The 17,366-nt window shown below is 44.1% G+C and overlaps 1 protein-coding gene across 1 annotated transcript in view; it reads left to right on the plus strand.

The window, feature by feature from the left end:
- Positions 1 to 12,403: 12,403 nt before the first annotated feature.
- The window catches only part of rbpms (RNA binding protein, mRNA processing factor), a 91,345-nt gene continuing 86,382 nt past the window's right edge, over positions 12,404 to 17,366 (plus strand). Inside the window, exon 1 of the mRNA XM_070438633.1 lies at positions 12,404 to 12,822. Within this exon, the coding sequence (XP_070294734.1) occupies positions 12,763 to 12,822 (60 nt within the window). The 5' untranslated portion in view covers positions 12,404 to 12,762. The remainder of the gene's footprint in view (positions 12,823 to 17,366) is intronic.

A 17,366-nucleotide genomic window follows, 5' to 3' on the forward strand; every position in this document is an offset into this window, starting at 1 on the left:
ACGGCTTATACTCTCCCAATAGCACAGAGGGGCCCCTCTTACCCCCTCTATTTGAACAGAGATTTACTCTGCTAAACAATTCCAGGTATTCTTCTGATACATGTCAGGTGTTGGGGGGGTGGAGACACAGTCACGGTATTGTTTTTSTTCTGTGCAAGTTTCATTCTTACATCACTGAGGTGGAGGATCCCTATATTGTCCTTGAGGATAAACCAAATCTCCATACGCAGGGATGCTACATACTTAATCAGTAGAGCTCAGTCGCTGGCCCGCCTGCTACCCTGCCTGCTACCCTGTCAGATATAAAACATATGTTTGGTCGAAAGGAGAAAGAAGCAAACCGGAGGGGAATAAGCTGAGTCCGCCAATTCGGTGTTTAAAAAGTTGAATCCAAATGCATCCGTTGACAATTTTTATTACCACAATGCACTTGACAAAACAGGGCCACACCTTGGTAAAAGCCCTTGAACACAGACCTAGCGTTGTTCCCCTGTGACTTTAAAGAACATGAAGGGACAGACACCTCGGGAAGAAGAACCAATCCCTCGAGAAGTGACCCGTACTCCAGCCTTCATACAGCCAATTAGAATAGGTCAATCTTTCTGCAAATTGCTCATTAGTGATGTCAGAGGTAGATCAAAGGGCAGCCAAGCCAGCCAATCATATAGGAACCAGGAATGTGGAGTAACGCTAGTCAACGGAAGGGAATGGTTTGGCTCTCGGCCCATTGAGACCAACTTACTCTGCATTACTCAGAAGAACAGTGTGTACACTGTCAAGTGAACCATGGCTATTGGTTTAGATGGGATGTGTTCCTGGTTTTGTAGCGGTGACTACTGCAACAGTGTGTTGTTCTGGGAGAGAGGAAGTCTGACTGAGGCCACAGGCTTCGGGATGGGTTGAAATATACAGAATGGGTACCTGGAGAAAAATGGGGAAGAGTCGTGCTTTTTCCATTTCAGTCAAGAGGAAAGGTTTAATATATTTTTTTATTTGGTCCAGGGGAGGGTCATGTCATTTGCAATGGATAAAATTTCTATATTTCTCAGTGTTTTAGAATGAGTTACTTACTATATATCGACGTGTACCCGTCGACCCTCATCTCTGATTCTACACTGGGCACGCAATATCAAGTGGGCCTATAGGCTATTTGTGTCATCTCAATCAAATGATCCATAGCCTATAGCCTATAGGATAGGAAGTGCAGGCTGGGAGAAGCACAGAACAAAGGTATTTCTAAGATAGCTGCTGGGATGGTGTAAATACAACTAGGCTGCATTACACACTGCAGTTGATATTCCAACCCTGAGCCCTTCTCTTTTTGATGTGCTGCCTAACCAATGGCTGTGCTGTGTGCTGTGTGCTGCCTAACCAATGGCTGTGCTGTGTGCAGCCTAACCAATGGCTGTGCTGTGTGCTGCCTAACCAATGGCTGTGCTGTGTGCTGCCTAACCAATGGCTGTGCTGTGTGCTGCCTAACCAATGCTGGTGCTGTGTCGCTGCTAACCAATGGCTGCTGCTGTGTGCTGCTTAACCAATGGTCTGTGCTGTGTGCTGTGTGCAGCCTAACCAAGGCTGTGCTGTGCTGTGTGCTGCCTAACCAATGGCTGTGCTGTGTGCTGCCTAACAATGGGCTGTGTGCTGCCTAACCAATGCTGTGCTGTGTGCTGCCTAACCAATGGCTGTGCTGTGTGCTGCCTAACCAATGGCTGTGCCTGTGTGCTGCCTAACCAATGGACTGTTTGCTGTGTGCTGTGTGCAGCCTAACCAATGGCTGTGCTGTGTGCTGTGTGCTGCCTAACCAATGGCTGTGCTGTGTGCTGTGTGCAGCCTAACCAATGGCTGTGCTGTGTGCTGTGTGCAGCCTAACCAATGGCTGTGCTGTGTGGGCCTATGGTGGCAGTTCAAGAGGAAAGTCAAAGGCTTCTTCCGAAAATAATATTTGATTATGCCTAGTCCAAGAAATGCACTATCTTGTGTGCGCAGACTAACCTACATCCTATGTGCTGTTCAGTTTGAGAACGAGAGCCGGAAGAGGCGAAGGAGGACAACTTTGATAGCTTGCTAATACTATAATTGATTTTATTTAAAAACAGTATGTTTCCTGCCCGTGATGTAGTTATCAGAGTTATTGACCTCACAATAAGCCAGAGTCGAGTCACTTACATTGTGGTGCTGAAACTTGAATCGTCAGCCGCGACACAGTCAATTGGAGATGGACAGCTCAAAATATAGCGCTGAAAGTAGGCGAATTGGAATAGGCATAATTCATTTCAACCGTCTTCATTTTAATMAGACTTTATTAACAACAAGAGGGCTTTGTGTTGCCGCCTTTTTCTTCCTATTTAAGAAATAAGAAGTATGTKTACCTGTTTGACAGACAACATTAGGCTGTAGGCTGCTATATCCATAGATTTTTTTTCGGTCATTTCCTCCACCCACCGTGCACTATTTAAATGCACTCTTTTAAACCTATAACAGCGCTTTTGGTCCACAATGCTTTATGCTAGAAACAAGCTGTAAAATACCCGGGAAAGTGGTGACGCCAATGCATATGGGACTATCAGAGGCTGCAATATGACCTTCTATAGCAGGGGGGGGGGAGGAAATTGACATTGCTTGCGAAGTAATCTAATACTGTCAGATATTAACTTTCTGTACAACAGAAGATGTTTAAATGCAGGCAGTTTTCAGGGAAACTCTTGTCACCCTTTGTTGGGTTAAACCACAGAGGAAGAGTAACCAGCAGTTAAAGCTTACATTTTCTGTGTCAGTAGGCCTACTCTGTCTGGGGTGGAAAGGTAGGGCCTACTCTGTCTGGGGTGGAAAGGTAGGCCTACTCTGTCTGGGGTGGAAAGGTAGGTCCTACTCTGTCTGGGGTGGAAAGGTAGGGCCTACTCTGTCTGGGGTCGGGGAAAGGTAGCCTACTCTGTCTGGTGAAGTAGCCTACTCTTCTGGGTGAGACACTACATGAAAGTAGGACTACTCTGTCTGGGTGGAAAGGTAGCCTTACTCTGTCTGGGTGGAAAGGTAGGTCCTACGTCTGTCTGGGTGGAAAGTAGTCCTACTCTGTCTGGGGGGGGGGGCGCGGCGCGGGGGGGGGCGGTGGAAAGTAGGCCTAACTCTGTCTGGGGTGGAAGGTAGGGCCCTACTCTGTCTGGGGTGGAAAGTAGGCTCCTTACTCTTCTGGGGGTGAAAAGAGTAGGCCTACTCTGTCTGGGGGAAAGGGTAGCCTACTCTGTCTGTGGTATGGAGGTTGGGGGGATGGGGAGGGGGAGGATTGGGGAGGGGGTAGGGAGGGGGGGGGCGGGGCGGGAGGATGAGGGGAGGGGGGATGGGGGAGGAAAGGGGAGGGGGAGGGGGGGAGAGGGGGGGATGGGGGAAGGGGCGGAGGGGGGGGGCTTGGGGGTAGGGGTGGAATTGGAGGGAGGGGACAGGGGGAGGGGGGCGGGGGCGGTGGGGGCGGGGGGTCGGGGGGGCCAGGTAAAGGGGAGCAGGCGAATAAGGGGGAGCGTGCGGACGGGTACACGGGCCGGGCGTGAGAGAGGAGGGTGTTCGGGGAGGAGGGGGGGGCGGCCGGTGGGGGGTGCGGAGAGTAACGGCGGGGGGGGGGGGGGGGGGAGGAGGAGGCGGAAGCAGTAGGCCTACGCTGTCTGGGTGGAAAGGTAGGGCCCTATCTGTCTGGGGTGGAAAGTATGGGTCTAACTCTCGTCCTGGGTGGAAAGGTAGACTACTCCTGTCTGGGGTGCGGGACTAGGGTCGGGGGGCGAGGCCGGAGGGATCGGGGGGGGCCGCGGGTGGGAGTGGGGGAGGGGGGGGGGGGTCGGGGGGAGGGGGGTGGGTCGGGGGGGGGGGGGTGGGGAGTGCGGGGGTGGGGGGGGAGGGGCGGTGGGGGTGAGGGGGGCCGGGGGGGGAGGGGGGGGGCGGTGGGGGGGGTGTACGAAAGTGAGGCCCTACCTCTTGAGTCTGGGTGGAAAGAAAAAGAGGTAAGGTCTTACCTCCTGTTCTGGGGGTGAAAGTAGTAGCGTCTACTCTGTCTGGGGTGGAAAAGGTAGGGCCTACTTCTGTCTGGGGTGGAAAGGTAGGCCTACTCTTCTGGGTGTGGTGTGATCGGAAAGGTAGTCCTACTCTGTCTGGGGTGGAAAGGTAGGTCCTACTCTGTCTGGGGTGGAAAGGTAGGTCTACGTCTGTCCTGTGGGGTGGAAGTAGTGTGCCTACTCTGTCTGGGGTGGAAAGGTAGGTCTACTCTGTCTGGGTGGAAAGGTAGGTCTACTCTGTCTGGGGTGAAAGTAGGTCTACTGTCTGGGGTGGAAAGGTAGGCCTACTCTGTCTGGGGTGGAAAGGTAGCCTACTCTGTCTGGGGTGGAAAGGTAGTCCTACTCTGTCTGGGGTGGAAAGGTAGGTCTACTCTGTCTGGGGTGGAAAGGTAGTCTACTCTGTCTGGGGTGGAAAGGTAGGCCTACTCTGTCTGGGTGGAAGTAGGCCTACCGTCTGGGGTGGAAAGGGGCCTACCTGTCTGGGTGGAAAGGTAGGCCTACTCTGTCTGGGGTGGAAAGGTAGGGCTATGCGGTACTAGCTCTCTGTCTGGGGTGGAAAGGTAGGCCTACTCTGTCTGGGTGGAAAGGTAGGCCTACTCTGTCTGGGGTGGAAAGTAGGCCTACTCGTCTGTGTGGAAAGGTAGACTACTCTGTCTGGGTGGAAAGTAGGGCCTACTCTTCTTGGGGTGAAAGGTAGGCTACTCTATCTGGGGTGGGAAAGGTAGCCTACTCTGTCTGGGTGGAAGGTAGGCCTACTCTGTCTGGGGTGGAAAGGTAGGCCTACTCTGTCTGGTGGAAAGGTAGGCCTACTCTGTCTGGTGTGAAAGTAGGGCCTACTCTGTCTGGGTGAAAGGTAGGGACCTACCTGTCTGGGTGAACAGTAGGGGGCTTCTGTCTGGGTAGAAAGGTAGGCCTACTCTGTCTGGGTGAAAGGTAGGACCACTGATTTGGCATTGAAACAATAGGATCAGAGGAACACATAGGTTATCTCTCTGTCCATCCTTAGCCTGGAATTCCAGTCATTTGTTGTGGTATTAAAAAAGATTCTGCTAATATGAAAATATTTATGTAGAATTGCATGAAATGTTCATAAAAGGCCATTTTTATCCCTGACCTACAAATATAATGATAGATTCATGCAATGCTTTGACTATAAAGGATATTTTCCACCCTAGTCTAGTCCACGGTGGTCTGCTAACCCACAACTTCTGGCCTCCATAAACTTGTGCGCTTTCAAAATTCCTGCGTTGCCATGTAATGCTTACAGGACGAAGAACAGTTTCCTAAACTGCATGTCTTAGACTCTGTCTGTCCATGAATTGAGGGTAAATGGTTGACATGTTCTCTGCTATTCACTTTATGTTTAATTATTATTTGGGTATATGGGAGGTTCACTTGTTTTTTTATTCAAGCGTTCAGGGAAGTGTTTAGGTTAAATATATTTTTGCTGAAGGGAGAGCCATCCATTTTCCTTTCTAAGAGATACGATTTCTCCATGTAACCCTTATTATAAATAACGTTCATTCCCTAACATGAAATCAAGGCTGAAAAAGATTTGGTAAAGGGTAAAACATGGATTTGTTACCACATGAGTAATTCTTTGGGAAAAGTGTGAAAGAATACATTGTTAAATATAGATTGTTCTCTCTCTCTCTCTCTCTCTCTCTCTCTCTCTCTCTCTCACTCTTCTCTCTCTCTCTCTCACACTCTCTCACACTCTCTCACACACTCTCTCACACACTCTCAAGAAACTAAGAAATCACAAACTGCAAGTATCATCATTGATTTTGAGGCTGTGTGGTGTTAAATCTTGCTGACGTGTCCCCCTGGTCTCCCGGACTAGTTCTTCAGAGGACATCTCTGCTGTCAGAGCAAACCACACAGCTCTGAGACCTGTCAGAAACAGCTGGGACATCTCCCTCCCGCCTCCACTCCCCTCTCACCCCTTCTCCCCCACCCCTCTCATCCCCTTCTACTTTCACCACTCTTCTCTTCTCCTCCCCCTTCCCAACCCCCCAGAGGAGAAAGCTTTGATAAGGGTCTGTGTAGACATCAGAAAGCAGAAGAACATTTACATTTTTATCTGCTTGAAGACCCTCCTCCTCCCCCTTCTCCTCCTCATCCTCCCCCTGCCCCTCTTCTCCATCCTCCTCTTCCTCCTCCTCCTCCTCCTCCCCACCCTGAATACAACACATGAAAAACATGCATATCTTTTGCTGGGTGTTTCTTTCTGCTTCGTCTACAGTTATACTACAATAAGACAGTATGAATATGTTACACAAAGATACAACTGACAAAGACTTTGCAAAGACAAAGAATATCTTAAACAGTTTTTATACACTGAGTGTACAAAACCTGAGATAGACTGACCAGGTGAATGCTATGATTCCTTGTTGATGTCACTTGTTAAATCCACTTGAGACATGGATAAGTCCAATTGAGACATGGATTGTGTATGTGTGCCATTCAGAGGGCGAATTTAAGATTCACCCTAAATTTCAGATTTAAGTGCCTTTGAACAGGGTATTGTGGCAGATGCCAGGCGCACCAGTGTGAGTGTGACAAGAACTGCAACGCTGCTGGGTTTTTCACGCTCAACAGTTTCCCGTGTGTATCAAGAATGGTCCACCACCCAAAGGACATCCAGCCAACTTGACACAACTGTGGGAAGCATTGGAGTCAACATGGGCCAGCATCCCTGTGGCTTTCGACACCTTGTAGGGTCCAGGAAGGTGTTCTTAATGTTTTGTCCACTCAGAGTATATAACTCATCAACTCTGTTTTCACTCAAAAGGGTACAGCTGTTGTTAAATGTCCCACACCATAAACATTTGTGACCGACCGTCTTCATTCGGTCTTACGTAGACAAATATAAAATTGTTGTTTTTTATATTGGATAAAAGTAGAGACTCAGAGCTACAAAATGCTATATCATACACTGCAGTTAACAAACAATMGGAAAGTAATTCTGCTTTGAAAGTTGATACACTTATAATATCACTTTTGAGAAAATGGCCCTTGAATGTTTTTGGCAAACCTACTGGAGAGCTCTTCTTTGTCTACACCCAATCAGCATCGTTCACACCCTCTAAAGCTTTAGTCCCACCCATCTCTTTAAGGATTCACAAGTGAGGCAATGTGCTAAACAGTGAGTACGGTAGTGCACAAKCAAAGATTTTTCAAGACTAAAGGCTGGTTTATACTATGTCTATCGACATGTCTGTATACAGTTGTCGCAGTGACATCATGAACATTTTACTGTCATCCGACATTAAACTTGTCATTGTCGACAGCATATATGTATTTTAACACCAATAAACCCATCTGTTTAAAGATGAATTTAGTAAATGTCAYTCTAGCAAACTAGGCAACTAAAAGCAACTTTTCTAGCATGTTAGCAGTTTAAAAAATGACCATATCATATAGCTGACAACATCTTAACTGTAGCTAATTTGTATAAGTTATTACTGGAAAATAAACTCACAACAAGATAATTATTTACAAGTTAATGGCGAGCTAATGAGTGTGACAAAATATAAGCACGGCGTTCTACCGGAGGATTTTAGAATGTGGACACTGTCTCGTTGGCCTAACGTTATGTCCTAATTTGACTTTGGTGCAGGTCATGTTGTTCCTCACATTATCGTCTTTAGTAAACACACAATATATCAAATAAAATCGAAGTTTATTTGTCACATGCACAGGATACAGAAGGTGTAAACYGAGTCTTTTGTTTAGACATGTAGCTAGCTAGCTAAACAATGAACCATAATCCCAACTCATAATGATACWACCCTACAATAACCTACAGGTAGCTAAAGCTAACCAACTAGCTAGGTTCAATGTTAGCTAGCTAGCTAACATTAGGCCATAACTAGCAATGCAAATGGCTCTGAGATACAAATAATATAACTACACAGATTATACGAGTAACGTTAGCCAGCTAACATTACCATATTCTAATCTTGACTGAATGAGACCAGTTGTTCCTTCACACCTTGGGTGAATACCCAGCCGGTTACGGTCATCATCAATCTGGACAAACAGAGACACGGATGATGTCTTGAGATAACTTTTGCGTGAAACCACACGTGCACTCAGGGGCAATAAGTGATGGACGCAGCCATCGGAAAGCAAGGTCAAAGTTATAAAAGGCCACGGGGTTTATGTATGGCTTCAAGCATCAAACTTGGGTGAAACCAAAGACAGTACAGGATAGAGATAGGCAGGAACTGCTTCTCCGTTAGAAATCCCGATCACACTTGTAGGCGATGTCATGACGACGTTGGCTAGCTAAGATCACGAACAGAAACTCGTCATCGGGTCTAACGGTTGTCTCGCGCCAAACTGAGCATGTGCAGGCCGTCAAATCCAAAGGCACTCCTTTGATATAAAGTTGTTTTTGATAAAAATGAAAAGGTGTCAGTTTGTCACATTCACGAGGTTGGAGTAATAACATGTTCAACTATAGTGAACAAAAATATATACGCAACAAGCAGCAATGTCATTGATTTTACTGAGTTACAGTACATATGAGGAAATCAGTCAATTGAAATAAATTCATTAGACTGTAATCTATGGATTTCACATGACTGGGAATACAGATATGCATATTTTGGTTACAGATACCTTATTAAAAAAATGAGTGGCACAGCGGTCTAAGGCACTGCATCGCTGTGTTGCAGCARCACTACAGCCTGGGATCGAACCCAGGCTGAGTCATAACCGGCTGAGACCGGGAGTCCCATAGGGCGGCGCACAATTGGCCCAGCGTCGTCCAGGTTAMGGGAGGGTTTGGCCGTGGGGGCTTTACTTGGCTCATCGCYCTCTAGCGACTRCTCGTGGCGGGCCGGGCGCCTGCAGCCTGACTTCMGTCGTCAGTTGAACGGTGTTTCCTCCGACACATTMGTGCYGCTGGCTTCRGGGTTAAGCGGGCGGGRGTTAAGAAGCGCAGCTTGGCTGGTCTTGTTTCGGAGGGTGCATGACTCGACCTTTGCCTCTCCCGAGCCTGTTGTGTAGTTGCAGCGATGAGACAAGATCGRAATCACGAAATTGGGGAGAAACATTGGGCCTCAGGATCTCGTCACAGTATTTTTGTGCATTAAAACTGCCATCGATAAAACGCAGTTGTGTTTGTTGTTCGTAGCTTACGGAAGAGAAATTAACATTGAATCTCTGGCAACAGCTCTGGTGGACATCCCTGCAGTCATCATGCTAATTGCACGCTCCCTCAAAACTTGAGACATCTGTGGCGTTGTTGTGTGGACAAAACTACACATTTTAGAGTGGCCTTTTATTGTCCCCAGCACAAATCAAATCAAATCAAAGTTTATATGTCACGTGCGCCGAATAAAACAGGTGTAGACCTATCAGTGAAATGCTTACTTACAGGCCCTAACCAACAGTGCAATCTTTAAGTAAAAAATAGATATTAGGTGAACAATAGATAAGTAAGGAAATAAAAACAACAGTAAAAAGCCCGTGAATAATAACAGTAGCGAGGCTATAACAGTAGAAAGGCTATATACAGCCCCCCCCCCCCCCCACGTCTTACCGGAGTGTGGTGTTCTATCTAGCCGGTGCAGCGTATATCCTGCTAGCTGAATATCCATGTCATCATTCAGCCACGTTTCCGTGAAACATAATGTAAACATGTTGTGAAACATAAGATGTTACAGTTTTTGATGTCCCGTGCACCTGTGTAATGACCATGCTGTTTAATCAGGGATGTAAACAAATTTGTGCACAAAATTWGAGAAAAATAAACATTTTGTGCATATGGAACATTTCTGTGATTTTTTATTTCAGCTCATGAAACATGGGACCAACACTTTACGTTCATATTTTGTCCAGTATACTTTTTATTTTACCCCTTTTTCTCCCCAATTGGTAGTTACAGTCTTGTCTCATCGCTGCAACTCCCGTACGGACTCAGGAGAAGMGAATGTTGAGAGCCGTGCGTCCTCCYAAACACAACCCAACCAAGTCACACTGCTTCTTTACACAATYCCCACTTAACCCAGAATCCAGCTGCACCAATGTGTCAGAGGAYACACTGTACACCTGACCGTGTCAGTATGCACAGCACCTGGCCAAACCCTCTCATAACCAGGACGACACTGTGCCAATTGCTCCGCCGCCCTTGGGAGGCCATCCGGTATATTTAAGATAATGGCTCGAATTTAGGTTGTGTCTTTAGATTTCGAGAAAATTAACAACTAAGGAAGAATTTTCACTTCCCTCATTGACTTCTCAAACCAATGAGTGGTCCATCACGCTAGCGTTCCCGGAAGTCTTGCAATGTTGTGCCTCTGGGTTTAGAGACTTTGTGGTGAAACCCGATTGTATTTGTTGCCATTCATTATTATTCTCCTTCCAGCATTTTTGTGAAAAAAATTCAAATTCCCGTGAGATGTTGCGGCCCAGAAGGTTGCACCTTTGCAAGATGGTAAAGGCCATAGGCCACACCCTCTCACCCTCTCATGTCAATTGGCTCCCGATTGGCGCAGCGGTGTAAGGCACTGCATCTCAATGCTAGAGGCATCGCTAGAGACCTTAGTTCAATCCCGGGCTATATCACAACCGGTTGTGATTGGGAGTCCCATAGGGAGGCGCACGATTGGCTCAGTGTCGTACAGGTTAGGGGAGGGTTTGGCCGGGGTAGGCTGTCATTGTAAATAAGAATTTGTTCTTAACTGACTTGCCTAGTTAAATATAAAATAAACATGGTGGCACTATAACAACAGATTGAAAATGCAAACTTTGAAAGGTCACCGCCCCTCACCCTGTGTGACAGTCCTGATATTTGGTTCCTTGGTGCCTCTCCTCACAAGGAACATATTAGTCTCAATGACCCTTAAGGTCTGACCTTATGGATTTTCCACCATTTTGAATTRCGTGAAGAACACTTAAAACGCTACTCCTCTGGCACCGAATGACCGGTCTGCACAAAACTTGATACATGGCATCTATGAACCAAGCTCTCACAAATAATGTTTTTCCAGGCTAACATCTCAAACAACATGGCCAATAAATACTGACCAATAAACATTTGRGTCGGCACGTAAACGGATATAAATCAGACACGGTTATTCATATTGAAACAAAACTCGATACACAGTTTCCAAACACGGTCAAGGCTCAACATATGCAAGAACAATCAGATCCACCACATGGTGGCGCTATAACAGGCACATATTTATATCTCTTGATCTGTTTGACTCAGTCATGGAATTTGGCACACACGCTCAGCAATGTGAGTCTAGCTAACCTGTCGAGTATGATTCAGTTCGGCCTCACGGTGGCACTGTTGGACAGGAAAAAACATTCACGAAAACTCATTGGCTTATTATTGTATGAACTAGAGTGTTGAGTTCTGATATTTGGCAAGTGTGGTAAGGAGTACAGAAGTAGATCATCCGATGATGATGTGTCCAATTTGTTCTGATGGTGGCACAGTGGGACCTACAGCTTGAACCCCGGCATTGCTGCTTCCAGCTTGAATTATTATACCTATTTCCATTTGTTTTGGTGTCTTACTGCCTTTGGACTATTGTTCAACCCCTAGTACTCGTGTGTTTGTGTGTGTTGTGTGTGTGTGTGTGTGTGTGTGTGTGTGTGTGTGTGTGTGTGTGTGTGTGTGTGTGTGTGTGTGTGTGTGTGTGTGTGTGTGTGTGTGTGTGTGTGTGTGTGTGTGTGTGTGTGTGTGTGTGTGTGTGTGTGTGTGTTGTTTGTTGCGCGCGCTTATGTGTGTGCTTAGGTGTGTGTATGAGAGTTTGTTCTCGTGTGTGCATTTCTCCAAGTTTGCAAAACACAGCTAGTTAAATATGTGAATCTCGAGTTCCTACGTGTATAATTGACAGAAGTCTATGATGGTGTGCAATTTGAGTGGGTTAATGTTTAATCCTATGTCTATACATGTTAGAATATATGAGTTTGAAGCAGTCCACAATGTGAACTAACAACACTCACTGTGTACTGAATAAAAGTATTCAATGATATGCAATAGCATGTAACAGGCCAAAGCAAATGTCAGTTAGGCTACCTTTACGGATAGGCTTCTGTGCAATACAACATCATGAAATACCGTTGTGAACGTGTTATTGTTATGTTTTTGTTACAAGCACGTGAATAGCTTAGCTGTCTCCTCGATCCGAAAACATGTTGGGCCACCTGAAACGCGCGTGAGAATCTAAAACGTTCGATAAACGTGTGGATTGCGCTGGAGGCTCAAATAAGTGTTCCTTTGTTGCCTTCCTAGTATGACACCTTATAAAACATTCATAAGCTCGGAGAAACGGCGCATCACACTCCCTATCCCACGCCCCATCCCAGCCCCCCCTCCCTCTTTGAAGGAGATGGGAGAACTTTCCTCGTCAAGGTCTGCCTTGCCGTAGTGCAGTTAAATGAATAGTTATTTTCATCTCACTCCTCCGGGCGCGCAGTGGTTCTGGAAAGATTTCCTAGGAATATTACATTCTAATGAGGAATATGTCGTCGTGTTAACGGGTTATCTAGATCTATATCCAGAACCATTTCAATATTTATCAGTTTATCTGTGAGTTGACTTTTAACATTGACTTATTTTATTAATGCCGGGAAACTAGGAAAAAAGCTAGAGGTACAATAGGACAGCGTTCGGCACACGGCTTGTTCTTCTGTTTTCTCCGGAGAAGGATAGAACCAAACAAAAGGCGGTCCAAGATAAAGAGATAACTGTCTCAGAATGAATAACAATACTGAGAAAGAGAACGAATCGAATGAATTCACCAGTCATGAAGAGGAGGTATGACCGTCTTAATATCCTTTCGGTTTGTCACGTTGTCTYACTAGCGCATCTTCATTCTAAGGGGATTTAAAAAATATATATATATAGTTATTCGACACATAAGAACATTCAAATAGTTGATTCCCATGTGATGCATGTGTAAACCTATTCGTTTATGATCGATCAATTGTGGTTATTCTCAATGACAGAAGACAATGAGATATTAATACTGGTGACACTCATCTGTTAATAACTTTTGACCACAAATTAAAACTTTGCTGAATTAGTTTTGAAAAAAAAAAAAAAAGAAAGTCCAACATCATGTTGTTGAAGAATATGTAAACTAGATTGAGTAAAGTAGGATTTACTTGATAGGGACAATTTGTGGAGGAGTAGGCATGTTCGTTCTAAGTAAGCGTATTGGCTGTCAGCTGATCTTCTGATCATCTTCAAACACTGCTGTTGCAACATGCAGGCAATATGCCTTCATACCGCATTAGCACAGAAAAGTACCCAGAACTATGTTTCAGGCAACAACAAAACATGATATATCTCTGAATGCCATTGTCTCTGGTATCCATAATGTAAACACGTGAATGTAGGCTGGTAAAGTTATATCCCACTAACTTGACAGTTGTTTTCTTCTCTCTTTAAATAATATGAGCTCCGTTTAGCAATATTGTATCAAAAGTCCTAAATATATCTTGCTATGTAAATATGTTTGTAGCGGTATCATTTTCATGGATTCATTTATTTTGGCAGTGAAATGACGGCTTTCTAGATGACAGATGTGTTATTGCAATATGCCGCAGTCTACCCAGCCAAGTGATGTAAGCAACATACATCAGATTAAATGAGTTATTTATCTTGAAAGAATTTCATTACAGCCTAAGTATTAGTCACATATGTCTGAATAGGCAAACTGTCCAACTTGATGCGACCTTGTATTTAGACTACTAGGAGAAAGACACAGAGGAAAGGTAATATGTTCCTTGTGTCTCTCTCTTTGGTTTACTGCAATGTTCCAATAAAGTTTTCCAATAAAATCCTGAAGGTAAGTGTTAGACAATAAACCTTTCATACCTACAGCACGTGTCATTGGAACTTTGGTTCCCCCCCCCCCCCCCCCCCCTCACATAAATTTACAGTTTAGTTCAAGTCAATCTGAGCAAATGTTACGTGTGACTACTTTGAAGACACCTTTTCACATCAATTGATTACAGCAGCACCCAAGGCCTTATAGCACTCTAAATGAACCCATCACCAAATATTTTAACTTTGCATCTCTAGTCTTTTTTTGGGGGGGGGGGGGGGTTGGTTATGGAAACCAATTCATGTAGTTGCTCTCGTGAAAAAGTTCTAACAAAACAGTAAGATAGTGGATCCCTGCTCTACTTGTACAATATAAAGCAACGCTTGGTGAGAGAGTTTATACAGACTACATTAAAGAGCACAGGAGAGTTTTAATGGGCTTGGCCATGGAGATGTTTGGAAGGTTTCCAGACCACCCAAAGACTAATATTTACTTATGTATATTGACTTCTAGTTAGACAGTGACACTTCCTATTTTGTGAGCTGATGTGTATGTCCTAATATTTGTAAAGGGTTGTTACTCATTTGAAGAACACATTGTACAATCCAGTACACATGCAAGCGCGCACACACTCACGCGCAGATAATAGAAAATGAGTGATTTGATTATTGCTTTATAAGGTCGTTTCTGTTTCAGTTAGATTATTACAAAATAATCAGTGTTTTTCGATTTTGGTTTAGATCATTTTTTTAAAAATCATGAAATGCACTATGCATTATGTGGGTTGAATGCTGTAACAACACAGACTAAAACCATTAATACAAGTCCCATGATGGTAGTTACTGTCCATTACTGCTTATCACTTATTAACCATAATTCATTCACATTAATTTAATACAATATTTCAGTTGTTTTTATTACATTTGTTTTATTTGATGACTTTATGTTTTCATTCGGGGCCCCCGAGTGGCACAGCGGTCTAAGGTACTGCATCTCAGTGCAAGAAGCGTCATTACAGTCCTCGGTTCGAATCCAGGCTGTATCACACCCGGTCGTGATTGGGAGTCCCACAGGGCGGCGCACAGCGTCGTCCGGGTTTGGCCGGTGTAGGCCTTGATTGTAAATGAGAATTTGATCTTAACTGACTTGCCTTGTTAAGTAAAGGTTCAAATTAAAAAAGTAATCTCATCCCTATAGAGCTGAAGTCTGACAAAATCTCTATTTTTGTAGTCCTTCAAAGAAAATAAGGCATACTACTATGACTGCTGAACACCAACTATCAATCATTTAGATCCTGTATTTTCAGGTAAGCAGGCATAAAAGAAACACAGACGGACAAGAAGGCATGCAATGGATTATGGTCATTATAGTTAATTACCACGTTTTCTGTGCCGAACAATGTGGAATATTGGCCTGTTTGAAAACTACAACTCCCTACTACATCGCACAGTTCGGGCTTGATTTGATTTAGCTCTGGAGGCACTGCGCAATGTGCGCATTGACATCACAGGAGAAAAAAAATAAACGAAATGGAATATAAATAATTGAACCGATGCCGGTCAATTCCTGGTTTAAAAAAACGAAAAATAATTGACATTTCGGTTAAATCGCTCAGCACTAACAGAGCACTAACAGATACCCACATAAGGCCACACACTCAAACACAGATAAACTAATAGAGACACAAACACACACACACACACACACACAACACACACACACACACACAACACACACACACACACAACACAACACACACACCACACACACACACAACACACACACACACACACACACACAACACACACACACACACAACACACACACAGACTTTGCTTCGAGCTGAAAAAAGGTTTGAATAATTTCAAAGAAATATACTCTCTAGTGTGTATGACTGGCAGCTTTTCCTGCTTGTTCACTAACCTCTAAATAAGTGCCCGCTGGGCACCGATGTCAATTTAAAATCTATTCCATGTTGTTTCCACGTCATTTACATATGAGACAACGTTGATTCAACCAGTGTGTGCCCAGTGGATATGTGTAGGTATGAGTTCTACTATTCCTAGACTGACACAGTACATTTGGAAGTTGCTCAAATACTGATCATCGTGAGAGTTCAGTTTCACATTATGAAATTATATCTGCGATGTTCTTAATGAAGATATGATTGTATTTATTAGGGATACCCATTAGATGGTGCCAAGGCAACACCTACTCTTCCTAGTGGTACAAACACATTAAGGCGCATTACACGCAAAAACAAAACCATAAAAAAGTCTAAAATCACAACTGATGTCAAAGACCATTATGTGAGTAGTGTAGTATGGGTTTAACCCTTGATGCACAAACGTAACTGGACAAATGTTTTGTCATTGGAACGTTTGGGAGGAATGTTCTTACACGTTTCCCACACTCTGGGAACATTCACAGAGCCAATGTAGGTTTGCTGGGAAAACACTGTCCTCTAGTCAAAAAACAAGTCATATAGGGTGTCAGTTTCCTGTTCAACAACGCCACACAGTAACACTGGTCATCATGCTAAAGCGTCAAAGTTCAACTACCATTCTGGCATCTTCCTCAAAAACAGTTTAAATCATCTGTGCAATTCAGTGCAGTATACACCTGCTTCATTTTGTTCTTACACACACAACACACACACACACACACACACACACACACACACAACACACACACCACACACACACACACACACACCACACACACACACACACACACACAACACACACACACACACACACAACAACACACACACACACACACACACAAACATCACATACCGTGTTCACTGTAAACAGTGTTGCTTAAAGACTTGACTGGTGCTGGATTATAGTAAACTGTTGATATTCTGTTGATATTCTATTGATATTCTGCCAATCATTCTGTGATATTCTGCCAACATTCTGTTGATATTCTGCAACTTCTGTTGTATTCTGCCAATATTCTGTTGATTCTGATTATGATTCTGTTGATATTCTGTTGATTTCTGCCAACATCTGTTGATATTCTGTCAACATTCTGTTGATATTCTGTTGAATTTCTGCAACATTCTGTTGATATTCTGTGATATTCTGTCAATTCTGTTGATATTCTGTGATATTCTGTTGATATTCTGCAAATTCTGTTAATCTGTATATTCTGTCAACATTCTGTTGATATTCTGTGATATTCTGTCAACATTCTTGTTGATATTCTGTTTGATATTCTGCAACATTCTGTTGATATTCTGTGATATTCTGCAATTATTCTGTTGATATCTGTTGATATTCTGTTGATATTCTGTTGATATTCTGCAACATTCTGTTGATATTCTTGTCAACATTCTGTGATATTCTGTTGATATTCTGCAACATTCTGTTGATATTCTGTTGATATTCTGTCAACATTCTGTTGATATTCTGTTGATATTCTGCCAACATTCTGTTGATATTCTGTGATATTCTGTCAACATTCTGTTGATATCTGTTGATATTCTGCCAACATTCTGTTGATATTCTGCTGATGACAGCAG

This window comes from Salvelinus sp. IW2-2015, unplaced genomic scaffold, assembly GCF_002910315.2.
Source record: "Salvelinus sp. IW2-2015 unplaced genomic scaffold, ASM291031v2 Un_scaffold1060, whole genome shotgun sequence".
NCBI classification, from domain to species: domain Eukaryota; kingdom Metazoa; phylum Chordata; class Actinopteri; order Salmoniformes; family Salmonidae; genus Salvelinus; species Salvelinus sp. IW2-2015.